The sequence below is a fragment of the Rhinatrema bivittatum genome, chromosome 4, assembly GCF_901001135.1.
Source record: "Rhinatrema bivittatum chromosome 4, aRhiBiv1.1, whole genome shotgun sequence".
Taxonomy (NCBI): domain Eukaryota; kingdom Metazoa; phylum Chordata; class Amphibia; order Gymnophiona; family Rhinatrematidae; genus Rhinatrema; species Rhinatrema bivittatum.
In genome coordinates, this window is record NC_042618.1 from 232,776,122 (window position 1) to 232,795,101 (window position 18,980).

An 18,980-nucleotide genomic window follows, 5' to 3' on the forward strand; every position below is an offset into this window, starting at 1 on the left:
GACCATTTAATCCTACTCTCTGTTTCTGGTCTTTGCCAGTTATCAATCCAAAATAAAACATTGCCTCCTATCCTATCCTATGACTATAATTTCCTCAGTAGTTTCTCATGGGAAACTTGTCAAATGCCTTCTGAAACTCAAAATGCATTATATCAAGCCGATCCCCTTTATATATATGTTATTTACTAGAGATGTGAATCGTGTGATCGATCGTCTTAACGATCGATTTCGCCATTTTGCTTCCTGTCCCCCGACGTCACGAGCGTAGGAGATCGCTCCTGGACCCCCGCTGGACTTGCATATTGCATATTGCAAAATGGCGCCGGCCGTACGACAACACGATTCGAGTGCAGGAGGTCATTCCCGGACCCCTGCTGGACTTTTGGCAAGTCTTGTGGGGGTCAGAAGGCCCCCCCAAGCTGGCCAAAAGTCCCTGGGGGTCCAGCGGGGGTCTGGGAGCAATCTCCTATGCTCATGACGTCTGGGGACAGGAAGCAAAATGGCGCCGGCGCTACCTTTGCCCTGTCATATGACAGGGCAAAGGTAGTGCCAGCGCCATTTCTATCAACGCACCCGTGGCCCGAGAGTGGAAGATCACAATGGGACCCCCCCCACTGGACCCCAGGTAATTTAAGACATTTTGGGGGGGTTCGGGAGGGTGGGGGATTTATTTTAAAGGGTCGGGGTGGGTTTTAGGGATGTTTTAGTGTGCCGGTTTTCCCGCCCTCCCCCTTCCCCCGATTTACGATTTTTGACGATAAATCGGGGGAATTCCTATTAAATATCACCTCTAACGATTTTTGACGATTTAAAATATATCGGACGATATTTTAAATCGTCAAAAAACGATTCACATCCCTATTATTTACACCTTCAAAGAATTCTAAAAGATTGGTAAGACAAGACTTCCCTTTGCTAAAACCATATTGACTTTTCTCCATTAAGCCTTGTCTGTCTATATGGCCAGTGATTTTGTTTTTAAGGATGGCTTCTACCATTTTGCCCAGCACTGATCTCAGGATCACCAGTCTATATTTTCCCAGATCATCACTGGAGCCCTTTTTAAAAATCTGTGTCACCTTGACAACATTCTAATCTTTAGGAATCATGGCTGTTTTAAATGGAAGATTACAAATTACTAGTAACAGTTTAGCAATTTCATGTTTTAGTTCTTTTAAAACTCTGGGGTGGATGCCATCCATTCCTGGTGATTTGTTACGCTTTAGTCTGTCAGTTTGATCTATTAAATCCTCCATTATCACAGATATTTATTTTATTTGCTCAGAATCTTCACCATTAAAGAATGTTTCAGATATAGGTATGTGCCCAACATCTTCCTCTGTAAAGACCGAGGCAAAGAATTCTTTCAGGTTTTTATGTTATTTCCTTGTCTTCCCTGAACACCCTTTCATCCCTCAGTCATCTAGCAACCCAACTGACTTTGAATGTACTTGAAAAAGATTTTATTATTAGTTTTTTTACTTCACTGGCAAAGTCTGTCTTGGCTTTTCTTACTACTTACTGTCAGTGCTTTTATTCATTTGAGTCTGCTTTCCAGTTTTAGAACAATGCCCTTTTAGCTTAAACTGCCTCCTTTATCTCACCATTAAACCATGCAGGCAATTGTTTGATCTTCCTTCCACCCTTTTTAATGCAAGGAATATATTTTATCTTGGCTTCCAAGTTGAGAAACTGTGAATGTGAAAATGAGGCTCTCTGTTTATCTTTGAATTTTTTATGAAGCATGATTTTCTATACATTTATTTGCTTTAGTTTTATCTGTATTTTATTTTACATTTATTACCTATTAATTATGTTTTATACAAGCCGTTAAGCCCGTTAAAACGGGCTACATCCCTCTGTCTCTCACCTCCCCCTCATTCTCTCTCCCCTCACTCTTCACCACCCCCCTCCCCCACCCACTCCTCTCCACCCTCCCTCTCCCACTCAGTCTCCCTCCCTCCCTCCCACTCAGTCTCCCCCCCTCTCTCTCTCCCCCCTCCCTCCCTCCCTCTCACTCAGTCCCACTCCCTCTGTCCTTGCCCTCAGTCCCACTCCCTCCCTCCCTCCCTCTCACTCAGTCCCTCTCCCCCTCAGTCCCACTCACTCCCTCTCACTCAGTCCCTCCCACTCACTCTCTCCCTCCCACTCAGTCCCATCCCCCTCAGTCCCACTCACTCCCTCACTCAGTCCCCCCTCTCCCTCCCTCAGTCCCTCCCTGAACTCACTCCCTCCCTCCCCCTCTCTCTCCCTCCCACCCTCCCTCTCACTCAGTCCCACTCCCTCTGTCCTTGCCCTCAGTCCCACTCAGTCCTTCTCCCCCTCAGTCCCACTCACTCCCTCTCACTCAGTCCCTCCCACTCACTCTCTCCCTCCCTCTCACTCAGTCCCACTCCCCCTCAGTCCCACTCACTCCCTCCCTCAGTCCCTCCCTGAACTCACTCCCTCCCTCCCGCTCTCTCTCTCCTCCCTCCCTCGCTGCTGCCACCGCCCGCTGCTGCCACCGCCGCCGCTGCGAACCGCCGCCGCCAACCGCCGCCGCCGCTGCGAACCGCCACTCGACGCCGCCATTTTTTTCCCTGACGCTGCCTGAGACCGACGTGCTCGCCCGCACATGCGCGGTAGAGCTGGTCTCTACTGCGCATTTGCGGCACGTCGGTCAAGTGTCGTTTATAGGTATTGATATTAGATTTTTTTAACTTTACTTACATGATTGCAATTAGAATATTGGTATATAAAACAAAATAAATAAATAGATAAATAAATAGACAATATCCATACCTCATATAACTTTTAACCCTTGCAACCAAACCTTTTCATTTTTTTCTAATTTTCTCATTCTGTCATAGTGTCCCGTTTTAAAATTATATGCTACTGTAGAAGTTTTACTTCATGTCCTCTCTACAGTGATAATGTCAAATTTGATTGCATTTAGATCACTATTGCTCAGCGGCCCCACCACAGTAAGCCCTCATATTTGGTCATGCTTTCCACTGAGGACTATATCTAAAGTAGCTGGCCCCTCTTTTCAGTTCTAGGACCAGCTGATCCATGAAGCAGTCATTTATAGCATCTAGAAACTTAATCTTTCTAGCATGTCTAGATGTGCTATTCCTTGCCCTGTATCTCCTCTCTCTCTTCCCCACTGCTTGCCCCACATTTCCCTCTAGCTCTCCTTCCCCTCCTCCACTCCTTCCCCTCATCTCCCTCTTTCTCCTCCTCCACTCCTTGTTCAATAGCATTTCTTCTCTCTCTCTACCTACCCCTTACCCAGCAGCGTCCCCTCTATCACACCCATTTCTTGCCCAGCAGCCCAGAATTCTTTGAAGGTGTAAATAAGCATGTGCATAAAGGAGAGCTGATCATTATAGAGTGTGTTCCAGATGGTACTTCATAACGTCCTTCATGAGAGACTGTTCAGAAAATTTAAAAGCCATGGGATAGGAGATGTCTCACTGTGGATTGGTAACAGATTAAAAGGCAGGAAACAAAGAGAAAAGTGGATAGAGAAGTACCCTAAGGATCTATTCTGGGATCAGTGTTGTTCAAATTATTCATTAATGATCTAAAAAAGGGGAAAGATGAGTAAATTGATTGAATTTACAAAACACAGGCAGTAGGAACTGCAGAAGAAAATTGCCAGACTGGAGAACCGGGCATCTAAATGGCAGATTAAATTAAATGTGGACAAGAGCAAAGTGGTGCACATAGGGAAAATAACTCTAATTTTAGATATACAATGATGGGTTCAGCATTAGGAGTAACCACCCAGGAAAAGGATCTTGGAGTCCTTGTGGATAGTATGTTGAAATATTCAGCTGGGTGTGCAGCAACAGGCAAGAAAGCAAACGGAATGCTAGGAATTCTTTGGAGAATAAAATGGAGAACATCATGATGCCTCTGTATAGATCAATGGTGTGGCTGGAACTGGTCATCTCAAAAAGAATAAAGCGGAATTTGAAAAGGTACAGATAAGAGCAACAAAAATAGTAAAGGAGTTAGAACAGCTCCCCTATGAAGAAAGACTAAACAGGTTTGGGCTCTTCAAATCATTAGTGGAATGGAATGGGTAAATAGGGAATGGCTATTTACCCTTTCAAATAACACTAGTATTAAGGGATTTTCCTTGACGCTAATAGCAGATTTAAAATAAATTGGAGAAAATATTTTTTCACTCAATGAAAAATCATGCTGTGAAATTTGTTGCCGGAGGATGTGGTCAAAGCAACCAGCATAGATGGGTTTAAAAAAGGTTTGGACAAGTTCCTGGAAGAAAAGTCCATAAATAGTTATTAACCAGATGACTCAAGGAGATCAACCACTTACAATATAGCGTGAGCAGCAAAAAATTGGATCTACTTTCTGGGATTGACCACTGTTGGAGTCCGTATGCTGGGCTCTATGGGCCCAGTGGCGTGGGGGTGGGGGTGGCCCGCCCAAGATCCCCGGGTGCCAGGCTGAGTTTTATATTATTGGATGTTATTCTTTTTGTCAGCTTTTTTGAAATATTCTTTTTATTAGTATGGTTTTACTTCTATTGATGATTTATATTTCCTGATTTTATTGTTTGATATTGTATGAAAAATTGTAATGTTTGTTTTTCCATTGTTGCACTGCATACATAGTCTGGCCTGTTAGCTTTACAGTTCAAATTTTGTCTGCACGTTTATATTACTACTTTATGATCACTTTATTCTATATTTGGTGAGGGTCTGTCTGAGGTTAGATATTCTGTTAATGTGTCGTTTCTATGTAGGGATCTATAGAAGCTTGGTTTGTTCTGTTTTCTTAATAGGTATATTGGTGTTTTAGGGCATAGTGTAAAGTTTGCAGGGTCACCTTTTCATTGGGTTATAACTATTTGAGTGCTGGAGGTTAGTGCTGTTTTGGAATGAGATGTTTATTATAATGTAATTGTGTTTATTTTGCTCATGGCTTTCTGAAGACCAAGCCCACACCCAACTTGCGTTATAATAGTCCTGAAACCATATGTGTTACAAGTGTCTTTTTGGCTTTTATGCAGGGTTTTCTGGTTGACACCTAAGCAGTACATGTAATGCTGTTGCGATAGTTATACTTCAAAATACTGTACTTGGAGTGTGTGTTTTTCATGTAACATCTTTTATTATAAATGCATAATTTGAAATTGTGTGTGTGGAGAGGATCTTGGTAGGGGGAAGGCTGGGCACAAAGCTGTAAGATTCACTTAGGGTTCCTAATACCCTTGCACTGACCCTGATTAGTAAAAGTATACAAATTAAATGTTAAAACAAAACAAAACAAAAATGAGGAGGGGCCAGCCCAGTAATTGATTGCACAAGGCTGCAGAAAAGTTAGTAGTTGTCCTGCAGGGTGGTACCCATCCCTCGTCAGTGAAGAGACCCCACATGGTGGTGCCGTGTGGTGATGCATCGGCAGTTGATGGGGGAAGGAGAAAGGGGGGTCTCCACAGGGGAGACAACACTGAATGTTTTATGCAAAGAAGCTGCAAATATAAGACTTTAATAAATAAATAAATAAATATTAATTGGCCCCCAGCGCTGGAGACACTTGCTACGCCTCTGAATGGGCCTCTTGGTCTAATACAGGGCACGTCATACGTTTCCTCTCTCTCCTCCTCATCCTCTGCCCAGAAACAGCCCTCTCTTTCTCAGCCCCTACCAAGCAGTTCCTCTCTCTCTCTCAACCTGATCAGCAACAGAAGCCTCCTCTTCCTCACAACCCCTTACAGTGAAGCAGCCCCTTTCTCTCTGCCTCCTATCCCCCTGCCCAGCAGCAGCAGTAGCTCCCTCTGTCCCCAACATCCTGACAAGCAGCAGTCTCTTCTCTGGCTCCCTTCTTCATCTCTTGTCCATCGACATCTCTTCACCTTTCTCTCTTGTTCTTGCTATGCTACATGGGCTACAATGCTGTAGATCTTTGTGCAGTAATAGCCGCAAAAACCTAAAATGAAATCAGTACAGGGACTGAGAGTCAGCATGTGCACACAGGCCCTGAGACAGCCCTATTCATTCTCCCACATAATGCTTATTTGTTGTGGATATCCTGAAAACCTGTCTGGCTGGGAATCCCCAGAGGACAAGTTTTGGATATTAATAATTAAATTAACAATCATTGGGCCTGATTCATCAAGCCATTTTCCCATAGACATAGAATGGGAGAAATGCCTTAATAAATCAGGCCCATTCTATCTCCATCACAACCCTTCTCAGAATAATCATGTAAAATCACATAAATTAAACATCATAAATATTTAACTTTGTTATATATAATACAAATATCTTTCAGAAATCATGTCAGTGATTGATGAATGTGTCATCGGTGATTTTTGTATTTTTAGGATAGACTGTGAGCAAAATTTATCAAGATAATCTCTGAAATGGCTGGCTAGGCCTTACTACTTATAGAAAAAACATTCAGATTATATTGTTGCTTCAATAACAGTGACACAATGTCCTTCTATCACTACCATGCCCTACAATACCAATACACTTCCTTCTGGGAAAACAGAACAAGCTGGACTACTATAGATCCCTACACAGAACCTACATGATAGCAGAATATGTCACTTCAGTCACACACACAAAGAACACAGACCCTAATCAAATACAGAATAAGGGTTCACAAACTAGAAATAGAAATATGCAGTCAAAACCTGAATTTTCTTTATTCTGCTATCCATTCCACCCCTAGTTTGGCAAGAGTCATCAATATTAAAATAAATCATCTGTGATATTTTGCCAGAGGAAGAACATTGTGTGAACTTTCAGTCTTTTTTTTTGCCTTGTCTGAGAACACATAGTGCTTCATGACTTTAATTTAACAAAAGGGTTGGATAAATTCCTGGAGGAGAAGTCCATAAACTGCTATTAATCAATAGGGAATAGCCACTGCTTGTTACCAGCATTAGTACCTTGGCATCTATTTAGTGTTTGGGTACTTGCCAGGTACTTTGATTGGAGACAGGATACTGGGCTTGATGGACTCTTGGACTGACCCAGTATGGCCAGGGCCAGTGCGTCACGATAGGCAAACTAGGGGGTCACCTAGGGTGCCAGCCATTAGGGGGTGGCAAAGAGCAGCCATATGAGGCCACGAGTGGAGCTCATCCCACTCATGGCTGAGAGGAGTAGAGACTCAGTGGGCCGCAAGCGGCGGAAACTGGGCGGGCCGTGAGCAGCACCCATCCTGCTTGCGGCTGAGAAATGCAGACACTCAGCAGGCTGTGAGCAACACCCATTCTGCTCACAGCCGAAAGAAGCAGAGTCTCGGCAGGCCACAAGTGGTGCCTCTATTTGTGTGTGTGTGTGTGTGTGTGTGTGTGTGTGTGAGACTGAGAGGGATTGTGTGTATATGAGCGGGCAATGGTGTTAGTGAGAAAGAGGGAGACAGCCTGTGTAAGGGTGCTGTGTGAATGAGACAAGGAACCTAAGTGCAGGGGCAGTTCTGTAATGAGGTATGGTGAGGCAGCTGCTTCAGGCGGCAGATTTTTGAGGTGGCAAAAAATGCCTCTGTCAGAACGCCTCTGTGGCGTCCGCCTCACACTGCAGGCCGCCGCCATAGGGTTGCAAGTGCCAACTGTCCACAATTCCCACTGAAAAACTGGAACTTGTACAGATTTTCAAGTCCTGCTCTGCCTGCAGACAGCAGCGTGCAAGTGAGCAGGAGCAGACCAATCGGGTAATTGCCAGGGGTGCCAGCCAATAGGGCGCTAGTTGCCTCCCTCTAAATCCGAAAGAAAAAGAGAGAGCAGGCTGCGGGGCCGCCCAGCAGAGTTCAACCTGCCAGCGGCCGAAGATGGCAGGAGCTCATAGGGCCACCGGCGGAGGCCAAACCGCCGGCAGCTGAAAGTGGCAGGAGCTCACAGGGCTGCCCGGCTAAAGATGGCCGGAGCTCAGGGCTGCTGGCAGCTAAAGCTGAGAGGAGGCTGCAGGCTGACGGCGGAGTCCAAACCGCCAGCGGCTGAAGATGGCAGGAGGCTGTAGGGTCACCGGTGGAGTCCAAACCACTGACAGCTGAAACTGGGAGAAGCCGCAGGGCCACTGATTGCAGGAGGCCGCAAGGCCGCTGCGTACGGTGCGACCGAAGTGAATTAAATCGGAGATCATCGGGGAAGCCAGGAAGTGTGTGTGAGAACTTGTGTGTATGTGTGTGTGAAGAGAGCATATGAGAGCTAGTGTGTGGTGGGGGAGAGCTTATGAGAGCTTGTGTGTGGGGGGAGAGAGCATGTGAGAGCTTGTGTCTTGGGGAGGAGAGCACGTGAGAGCTTGTGTGTTGGGGAGGAGAGCATGTGAGAGCTTGTGGGTATGTGTGGGAGAGCATTGGAAGCTTGTATGTGGAAGAGCATGTGAGAGTGAGAGCTTGCCTGTGTGTATGGGAGAACATGTGAGAGTGCATTTGCATGTGTGTTTGAGAAAGCATCTGAGAGTGAACTTGCGGGTGTGTATGGGAAAGCATGTGAGATGAGAGTTTGTGTGTGTGTATGGGACAGCGTGTTTGTGTGTATGGGAGAGCATGTGAGTGAAAGCTTGCTTGTGTGAATGGGAGAACTTGTGAGAGTGCAAGCTTATGTGTGTGGGAGAACATGAGAGAGTGAGAGCTTGTGTGTGTGTGTGTGTGTGTGTGTGTATGAGACAGCTTGTAAGAGAGAGGTAGTGTGGGGTGGGGGTGGAGGGAGGAAGAGAAGAAAGATAGAAGAGTGAAGAATCAGAAAGAGAAGAGACCCCGATAAAGAAATTAGAAGGCCAACAAGGGGAAAGTGGAAAAAAGAAACCGGGACCAACTGTTTGAAAAAATAAGATCAGACAACAAAGGTAAAAAAAAAAAAAGGATGAGTTTTTAACAATTGTGATATGCCATCTTTGGGAATGTGAATTATATTTTTTTATATTTTGCTCTTTCTTTAAAGTTCCACTGTTCATTTTGGTTTCTTAGGCTTTCTATTTCGGTTTTGTCTACACATTTCTGTTTCTAATTTGTAGTCCCTTATTTTTGTATTAGGTTAAGAGTTATTCTGTGTTCTGAGTGTGTGTGACTGAGGTTTAGTTTCTCTGCAGAGATATGTAGCAGTCCAGGTTGTTCTGTTTGGCCAGTAGTTGGTATATTAGTGTTTTAGGGTTGGTGTAATATGTGCATTGCTGCCTTTTCCTAAATAAGGTTGCTGCTATTTGAATCCTGAGAATTATTGCTGTGATTGGTATACAAGGCTCTGGATATCTTTTTTGTTGTTGTTGTTGTTTTGCAGGGAGTTTGTTTTACTGAGATGACACCAGAATTTGAAAACATTTTTTTACATGTTTGGTTGTAATGTGAACCGTCCTAATTCTGTTCTACACCTATTCTTTTGATTATGATTATTATTATGTTATTGTAGATATGATGATCTCTGCCTTTCTGGAGAGAGGATTCATGAAAGAATACATGGATATATGTTTTATTAAATGATTGTATCTGATGTTTCTGTTATATGTACTTTGTTTGCTTTGTACATGATATTCTACTTATGTATTTATAAACTGCAATAAATAAGTTAATATGCATTAATAAAGATTTTTTTATTATTGGTACATGCTTGAAATAAGTGAGTTAGCATTTTTTCAAGTTCACTCATGATGCATAACAGCTGTTGCAGGCTACTTAGAAATCCATTGTCAGGTGCACTCTAAGGCATTATTTATCGATAAAACTAGGACTGCCCACCCATGTTAATCTTGAGCCCACCAAAAAAAAATTGGTTCTGGTTTCTTCACTGGTAAGAGAGATAGAGAACCTGCATATGTGTATGAGAGAGAGCGAGGCCTGCATGTTTGGGTGAAAGTCTGCATTTATATATATATGAGAGAGAGAGCAAGCAAGCCTGCGTGTGTGTGAGAGCCTGTGTCTGCAAGAGAGAGGGAGCCTTCATGTGTATGAGAGAGCGAGCTTGCATATATGTGTGTGAAAGCCTGCATGTGTATGAGAAGAGTTAGTGTGTGTGAGAGCATGTGAATGAGGGAGAGAGTGGGAGTGCGTGTGTGAGAGCATGTGAAGGAGTGTATGAAAGAATTAATATGGGTATGTATGAGAGAGAATGAAGTGTGTGCGGCTCCCCCCAATCCTCAAAAATCTCAGGGTGACTGGAAATCAAGAGTTCCCAGGTATGGACTGCAGGACTTTTTTTTATCCTTATTAGTTTTAATTATTGGGTGTTATTTGATATATGTACTGTTTTGAAATATTTTATTGGTGCTTGGGAAATTTAAAAAAAAATGTATATGATTTTAATTAATAGAAGTTATTCTATTTGTCAGTAGTTTTAAAATATTCTTTTATTAGTATGGCTTTACTATTATAATTGATGCTTTATGTCTCTTGATTTTATTTGTTTTATGAGGCATGGTGATTCTGGTTTTCCATTATTACACACAGTCTGGCTTCTTAGGGTTTCCATTTCAATTTTTGCCTAATTTGTGATCCTTTATTCTGTGTTTGGTGAGGGTCTGTCTCTGTTCTGTGCGTGTGACCAAGATGAGAGATTCAGCTAGCTTGTAGATTCTGTGTAGGGATCTATAGTAATCGGGTTTGTATTGTTTCCCCAGTAGGTGGTGTATTGGTTTTTGGGACCCAGTGTAATATTTACACTGGGTGAAGGTGGGGGGCTATCTCATCCCTCACCTCAGGCAGCAGATTGCCTTGAGCCGTCCCTGCCTAAGTGTGTATGCATAAGAGAGGGGGGCCTATCTAACAGGCTGATACAGTAAAGCGCGGCCGCGGTTACCCTGTTTCTAACCCGCTTTCTACCTACAATTTGGCTGTGTAAGTCTAACCCGCGATTCACTATCCATTTTTACCAATCTTTACCGCTTCTTTAAATCAACGCGTATCCTTTTCCTCCCGCAGCATGTATATGATATGTAAACGATCGGATCAGCTATTCCCTCCCATACAGTAATGTGCGGCCCGATTATCGCCTTTTTAACCAACTGTTTTGCCGCGGCTTTAACCCGCTAATTTACCGCCTACCCTGACCCTAGCGTTAGAGGGATGTGACAGCAATAGGCAGGCTCCGGCCAAATAAGTGGGTGGGTTGGAGCAAGTGAGTAACATGAACATGGTGTGGCCTGGTTCTCCTACGCCCGGGCCTGGTTCTCCTACGCTTGGGCATCGGGTATTGCCAGTCCTCTCTCCCCCCCTCCCGAAGCAAGGCACAGGGCGAAAATAGACTCGACATGTTATTAAAGAAAATAGAAAATGTAACTAAAGTAAACTGACTGCATGCTTCCAGCAGCCCCAGTCCTCTCTCCCCTCCTCCCGAGGCGCCCATCGCGGCTCCCTTGCCTCCCGGGGGCAGCCGGCGGTGAAAGCTGCTTCCAGCAGCCACGCCAGCAAAGGTGCATGAACGCACGTCCAATTTGGGCGCTCAAGCAGCGAAGGCGCATGAGTGCACGCCGTGACCTGAGTGCCCGAGTGGACCTCCGAGGTCATGGCGTGCGCTCATGCGCCTTCGCTGCTTGAGCGCCCAAATTGGACGTGCGTTCATGCACCTTTGCTGGCGTGGCTGCTGGAAGCAGCTTTCGCCGCTGGCTGCCCCCGGGAGGCAGGGGAGCCGCGATGGGCGCCTCGTGAGGAGGGGAGAGAGGACTGGGGCTGCTGGAAGCATGCAGTAAGTTTACTTTTGTTACAATTTCTATTTGCTTTAATAACATGTCGAGTCAATTTTCGCCCTGCACCTTGCTTCGGAAGGGGGGGGAGAGAAGACTGACAGGTACCAGCGCACCCAGGATACTGTATAGGCGCTGTATAGCGCTCTATACAGTAAAATGGATTGCGCTTCATGGACGTGGCTTGCATTTGCATGCCATTTAAATACTATATCGAGCGGTATGTGATCCGAACTGTGCGCGCTGCAAACGAGCGGGCGCCCGGCACTGCCGCACTTTTTGTTACGCGCCCTTACTGTATCGGCCTGTAATTGACTGAGGTCGGAGCAGGGGCCTGGAACGGGGAGGGGGGGGGGCGGGTGCAAGGCAAAAGGTGTATTTATTTATTTATTTAGATTGTTATATTCCCCTTTTCGGCACTTGAAAGTGTACATCAAAGCGGATTACATTCAGGTACTATTTCTGTATCCCCACAGGGCGCATAATACCTTTGCACCAGCCCAGAGTATGACATTATCTTATGTTCTTAAGTTTAAAAAGTGAACTTATCTAGAGTGACACAAGGAAGAAATATTGTATGATCTTGTGTTTTATGCTTTTGTTTCTACTCATTCTTGCCAGTTCATGGATGGTCCCACTTTCCTGTGTATCAGGGAACCCTTCTTTTTGGCTCAGTTGGCTGAAATTTGGCAGAAGTGTTGTTGGCGCCTCAATAAAACACTCTGGGGCTGAAAATTTTAAAAAAAAAAGCCGTGCACCTGAATTTAGGCCTCTAAGGGGGTCATTCATCAAATCGCGTCGGGGCCTTAACACCCGTGATAACACCCTAACACATGTGATAAATAACACATCGCAAGATGCATATGCAAATTTAAAAACTTTAGTCAAATGGGAGGAGTTTGGGCAGAGTTTATGAAAATGAGGGGTGCTTAACCTTGTGTGCAATAGCGTAACGCATGCTATCGCGGGATTTAACCTTTCATCACACCAAATCACATAAAATCTTCACTGATGTCTTCTGTGCTGTTCATACCTCTGACTGTGCGTATAAAACTGCCCTCCAAAACTTAGCCTACCACCAGAACCTCACCCTGAGTTACAAATTGCCCCCTCACAGTAGTATAAATAGTTTACTTATATGAGAGCCTTATAAAGATATTCTCTCTCTCTCTCTGTTTCACCCACTGCAGCAGTAATGTGGACAGCCTTTCAGGAGATAACCCAGCAAATACTTCCCCTAATTATTAAAGATACCACATAATTATCTACCCTGATAATTTGCTTCCCCGCCTTAACTCTGCCCTTTTTAGGCACCTAGTAAAATAATAGGGGAATGGGAGGAGTATGGGCCTGGTTATCTCCTGGCAGGCTGTCCACATTATTGCTGCAGTGGGTGAAACAGTTGGCTGCCTACTGTCACCTTAGGACTCAGCGCTAGTAAATTTTCAAAAGGGCCCCGGAGACCAGCACCCATGGACGCGGCCAGGGCAGGAGAGCGAGGGCTGGGGGAAAGTTTGCCGCCTACCCCTACCCCTGCCTCTAACGCATGGGTAGGGGTAGGCGGTAAGTTAGCAGGTTAAACGCGCGGCAAAACGGCAGGGTAAAAAAGCGATAGTCGGGGCGCGCGTTACTGGATGGTAGGGAATAGCTAATTCGATCGTTTGCATGCAATATACATGCCGCGTGCGGAAGGGGTTGCCCGGGGATTTTAGGATGCGGTAGGAGTAGGTTAAAGGGGATAGTGTATCGCAGGAAGGGCTAACGCGGCCGGAAAGTGAGTAGAACGCGAGTTAGGAGCGGGGTAAACGCGGCCGCACTTTACTGGATCGATCTGAAAGTTAGGAGCCCAAACCCTTTGAAAATTGGCCTCTCTAGTACCCAATTTCAGCCAAATCCATCTACAGAGAGATTCCCAATACATGTGGGTGGACAGTCGGACAGACAGACACTGGGAAAACCACAGGCACTTTGCAATGATGAATGATTCCTAAAAATGATCTGCGACTGAAGAATTCTCACACATGGCATTTGACTTGGTATATATCCATCATGCCGAAGGCATCCAGTAGAAGTTTTGCAGTCAGTACTTTCATGTACATGAATTGCTGCCTTCATGCTTAGCTCTACTAGTTGAGCATTTTATAATTTTTTTGTTTTTGTTGTTAGCTTGTAGAAATTTGCACCATCATGAACATAAGAAATTGCCATGCTGAGTCAGACCAAAGGTCCATGAAGCCCCGCATCCCCTCTCCAACAGTGGCCAATCTAGATCACACGTACCCGGTAAATCCCAACATGGTCCATGGATAAATCATTAATCCACTTAGCCTCAATATAGCAAGAAATGACCTTCAGACTTCTTTTATCTTGCTCCTACCCTCAGCCCCAGCACAACTAATTAAAACGGCCTAATCTTGTTTGACTCCTGGGCATTCTGACTCATTTCTCAGCTTTTCATTTAACCGTGCCAACAAGTGGTGATTTTCTTCAGTTCTGTATAAATATGCTTGGGTGTTTTTTTTATGTTTCACATCCCTTTGTCTTCCTTCAGCTGTGGGCGTGCAAATCAAATTGGAACTACTACAAGGCAAATTCTGGACAGCACTGAAGCAGGTAGGAGCCAATCTAATTCTACACAGATCCCTTATGAAGGATCCAGAATTCAGGAGAAGATGCCCAGCAATGATATATAATTTAACAACATATACAAAACACAAGTTCTACATTCCTGGAAACTGAAATACTGCTCGGATATTTGTAAGGATTATATATATATATATATTTGCCAGCAGCAAGTCAGGAAAAATTGCAGAAGGGAATTTTAAAAAAAACCTTTTTCCCAGTGCTGATTTTTCTCTCTTGCCAGGGCCTGCACTCATTCTTACTCTGCTGTGGCCAGGCAAGGGAGCCCCGCCATACTCTGACCACATGAGCCTAGGAACCTGAGGGCACTGTACATGGGACATTTTTACCTTGTTTACTGGAATAAGCAAAGCACAGATCCTATATGTAGTCTGGGTGCCATACTTTTTGCCTTATGTTCATTCATGTGAATTTTCAGTTGAAAACTTCGCCACTTAAGTTCGGCTGAAAATAGGTGCCTAACTTAGTGGGTCATTTTCTATAGCTTTCGCATGCGAAAAGTCCCTTTTCGCGTGCGCTAGCTAGATCGAGGTGGAGTTGGCACCGGGGCGGACGCGGCAAAGACATCGCTGACGGTGAAAAGGTAAGGCCCCTTATCGCAACCAGTAACGCGCCCAATAGCACCACCTTTCACGGTGGTGCTATTGGTTTGCGAAAGCCGGCAGCAATAGCACCGCGGTGGTGCGATCGCTGCCGGCTTTCGCAGGCCCGCCCCCCGGTACTGCGCGATTCACTAAGGCCTGCGATTTTAGAAAATCCAGGCCCTGGGGAAATAAATTTTGGAGCTCAGCTTTTTTTTTAATATCAGCCTCTTGGTCTTTAGGCCTGCTATTCATTTTCTTAGATTGAGGCTTCTAAGTTCGGTGCCTAGTTCTGAAAATCAGAGCTAAGCCCCTAACTTTGTTTCTCCACTCTAACTCTGCCCCTATAGCCACCCCCTTTTTAGGGGCCTAGATTTAGAAGCCTAGCGAAAGCAGGCACCTAAATTTGGGTAGTCGGCCCTAGTAAATATTCAAAAGGACCAATTTAGGAGCCTAACTCCAAAACTAAAGACTCTAAACCCTTTGAAAATGAGGCTCAGTCTAGGACATCACTTTATACAGGTTTGCCAAGCAGCAGTTGCTACTTATCAACCCATGTCAACCATGATAGGCTGGGTCTGGTCCAGGTTTCTTAATCCTCCATGTAAGGAACATCTACCAAAAAAAGGAGTACATGCCACAGATGAAGTGGGGAAAAAGCTTAAAATATCAGAAACCACTGTTTTCAAGTATACTTTGGATACATTTTCAGAGATTTCACTACAGACTGATCCCTCACATGGCAACCAAGATACTTTTTATAAAGATGTGCTATAACAGAATTTGACTGCCATAACTAGGCATAAACTGTATATTTTACTTAGGGATACAAAGTACTGGTCATTAAACAGGAAAAAATGTATATTTCTCCAGCACACACTACTAAAAATCCACAAAAGGCACACCCATGAAGTTAGCAAGTAGCACATTTAAAACAAATTGGAGAAATTATTTTTCATTCGACACATAGTTAAGCTCTGGAATTCATTGCCAAAGGATGTGTTTAAGGCAGTTAGTGTAGCTGGGTTTTAAAAAAGGTTTGGATAAGTTCCTGGAGGAAAAGTCCATAAACTGCTGTTAATCAATAAGGAATAGCCACTGCTTGTTACCAGCATTAGTAGCTTGGGATCTTTTTAATGTTTGGATACTAGCCACATAATTGTGACTTCAATTGGCCACTGTTGGAAAAAGGATTCTGGGTTCGATGTACCCTTGGTCTGACCCAGTACGGCAATTTCTTATGTTCTAACTTGTCCAAAAAAAAACAAGAAAGGAAGAAAAAATTAGAGGGGACTAATAATTGGGTACAAATGGAAACCATGAAAATCCCCACATGGCAAACAGTTGAAAAGGACACATTATACAGGCATTCCAATGCATAAGAATGTGTTCATGAAATAAACACAAACACATTTATCAGCATCTTAGGAGCAACATTTCAACCATAGACCTGGTGAAATGTAAATGTGCTGGTGTTTTTTAAATACATTTATATGTGACAAAGTGCCTGAAGTTTCTGTACTTTAATAAAAAGGGGCATCAAAACCATAATTTTCAGTTGAACACATTAAGTAACAGGTAATGAGGCTGATTAAAAAAAAAAACAACCAACTGAGCTTCTAAATTTAGGTCCCTAAGTACCAGATCCACTAAGGGTTTTTCCCATAGCCACAAAATAGGAGAAAAGCCTCAATGAATCTGACCCTAAGTAAGGTGCTTTTTTAAAGCCAATTTAGGAGTCCAAGATGTTCGTATTTAAGGAAGCCGGGGAGCAGGCAAGTGATCCAGTTAAGTTAGCAATCTCCCCCTGAATATACATGGCTAAAGTTATTTAAATAACTTTGGCTGCGACACGGAATATTTCTGGATCTGGGAACGTTTACCCGGATAGCTTAGAACTTAACTGGCTGTATTAAGTAAAAAAAAAAAAGAACTCTGAGCCAGCAGGCCCAATCTCCCACCATTTCTCCATCCCCCAAAAGAATTTAAAAAAACATCATGGGCCATAGCGGCCCAAGGTCAGCCCACCCCCAAGATATTTAAATTATGAGAATGGCTCTCTACACCCTCCTCCACCACCCCACCCTCCTGCCACACTGGCAAACATACTCCTACCCCCCACCTCACCCAGAGCCCCACAAAACCCTCAGGCCATGCTGGGAGAGCCAGTATTGTTTTTCTGTGCTCCCAGCGGCATCCTCCGTTGTGCTAATAGCAGCAGCACTGATGGTGTATGCTACTGACATTTGCTATCAGGTAAAGATGCTGGAGCAGTGCTTCTTAACCCGGTCCTCAGCACACACCAAGCCAGTCAGGTTTTCAGGAGATTCACAATGAATATGCACGAGAGAGATTTACGTGCACTGCCCCCATCCATTACATGCAAATCTCTCTTATGAATATTTCAATGTGGATCTCCTGATACTGCCTAGTATTGTCCTGAGGACTGGGTTGAGAACCCTTGCTATGGAGGGTGGGGTTCAGGGAGGAGAGGCCTTTAAGCCATTCTTCTAATTTAAATATCCCAGGGGAGGGGGGGGGGACATCAGGCTGCTATGACCCATGATTTATTTTAATTCTTTTGGGGGAGGTGGAGGGAGCGTGGAATCAAGCGCATTGCCCCCGCATGGAGTCGGTCCAGAGGGTGGCTTCTAAAATGGTCAGCGGTCTTCGTTCTCTAAAGCAATGGGTTAGCCTTAAATATTTAAACATATATACCCTGGAGGAAAGGTGAGATCGGGGCGATATGATAGAGACATTCAAATATCTCAAAGGTTTATATGTACAGGAGGTGAGTCTCTTTCAATGGAAAGGAGGCTTTAGAACAAGGGTTCATGAGATGAGGTTAAAAGGGGGTAGAGGCAGGAGTAATCTTAGGAAATATTTCTTTACAGAGAGGTGGTGGATGCATGGAACAGCCTCCCAGTGGAGGTGGTGGAGACCAAAACAGTATCTGAATTCAAGAAAGAATGGGATAAATACATGGGATTCTCTGACGAAGTGATGGGAATTATAATGCTAAATTAATTGGACGGTTGGGCAGACTGGCTGGGCCATATTGTGTTTTTCTGCTGTCATGTTTCTATATTTCTAAATTCTTTTGGGGAAGGAGGAGGGTGATCAGGTATGCTGGTCAAGAGTTTGTTTTGTTTTGGTTTTTTTTCTTTCTTAACTGGCTATATACTTAATAAAACGAGTTAAGTTTTAAGTCAAGGGTAGGCAGCTTCGGTCCTGGAGTGCCACCAGCAGCTTTTGTTTTTAGGACATCCACTAGGAATATGCATGAGATATATTTGCATACAGTGGCGGCAATGCATGCAAATATATCTCATGCATATTCATTGCGGATGTCCTGAAAAACAGACCTGGTTGTGGCACTCCAGGAGCGATATTTCGTACCCCTGTTCTAAGTTATTTAGATCAACTTTACTTGGATAACTTAGGACTGATTTCCACCATGACCAGACTTACCCGGCGAAATTTAAGCCCCTCGCCCAGAATGTCCTTGCACTGCCTCTTTTTTTATGCAGCTTAGCCGCATAATAACTTACCCAGGTAAAACTCATCCAGTCATTAGGGGAAAATATTAAATCCCCAGGTTTATCTGGTTTATTTTATTTATTTATTTTTAATTTTTATATACCGGAATTCCTGTATGCAATACAAATCAATCCGGTTTACAAGTAACAAAAAGGTTGCCCTGGTCTGGGAGGTTAGACCAGGGTTTTTTACATAGAACATTGAACAATAACAATCAACCAATGAACATTATTACAAGGAACAGTGAAATATCAATAATATTTAACAAATAATAAATAACCTTGTTCGTGTTTTGAATAGTATGTGTGTGTTCCCCTTTTTACAATGGACTTTAGTAGCGTATATCGACTGCAACGGTTATATAATATGTCCTCTGTTAAATGACTGTTAAGTAGGCAATTTTAAATAGTTAAATGTTAAATAGGCATTGCGAATAAGCAAGTACGTGTAAGAAGTTAAGTGTCAAGCTATTCGTGACACCCTACAATGGTTGGATCTGAAAGACAGGAGGAGGTGCTTAGTTACACTCTGGGAATTGGAATGCTTGCCTGAAGAGCCAGGTTTTTAACCTTTTTTT

General features: G+C 44.0%; 1 protein-coding gene across 4 annotated transcripts in view; it reads left to right on the plus strand.

Annotated features, from left to right (window-relative positions):
- CACNA2D4 (calcium voltage-gated channel auxiliary subunit alpha2delta 4) overlaps positions 1-18,980 on the plus strand; it is a 558,520-nt gene that overhangs the window by 412,330 nt on the left and 127,210 nt on the right. For all 4 annotated transcript variants that reach the window (XM_029599894.1, XM_029599895.1, XM_029599896.1 and 1 more), the window contains one exon: positions 14,191-14,252. In XM_029599894.1, coding sequence (XP_029455754.1) covers positions 14,191-14,252 — 62 coding nt within the window. The remainder of the gene's footprint in view (positions 1-14,190; positions 14,253-18,980) is intronic.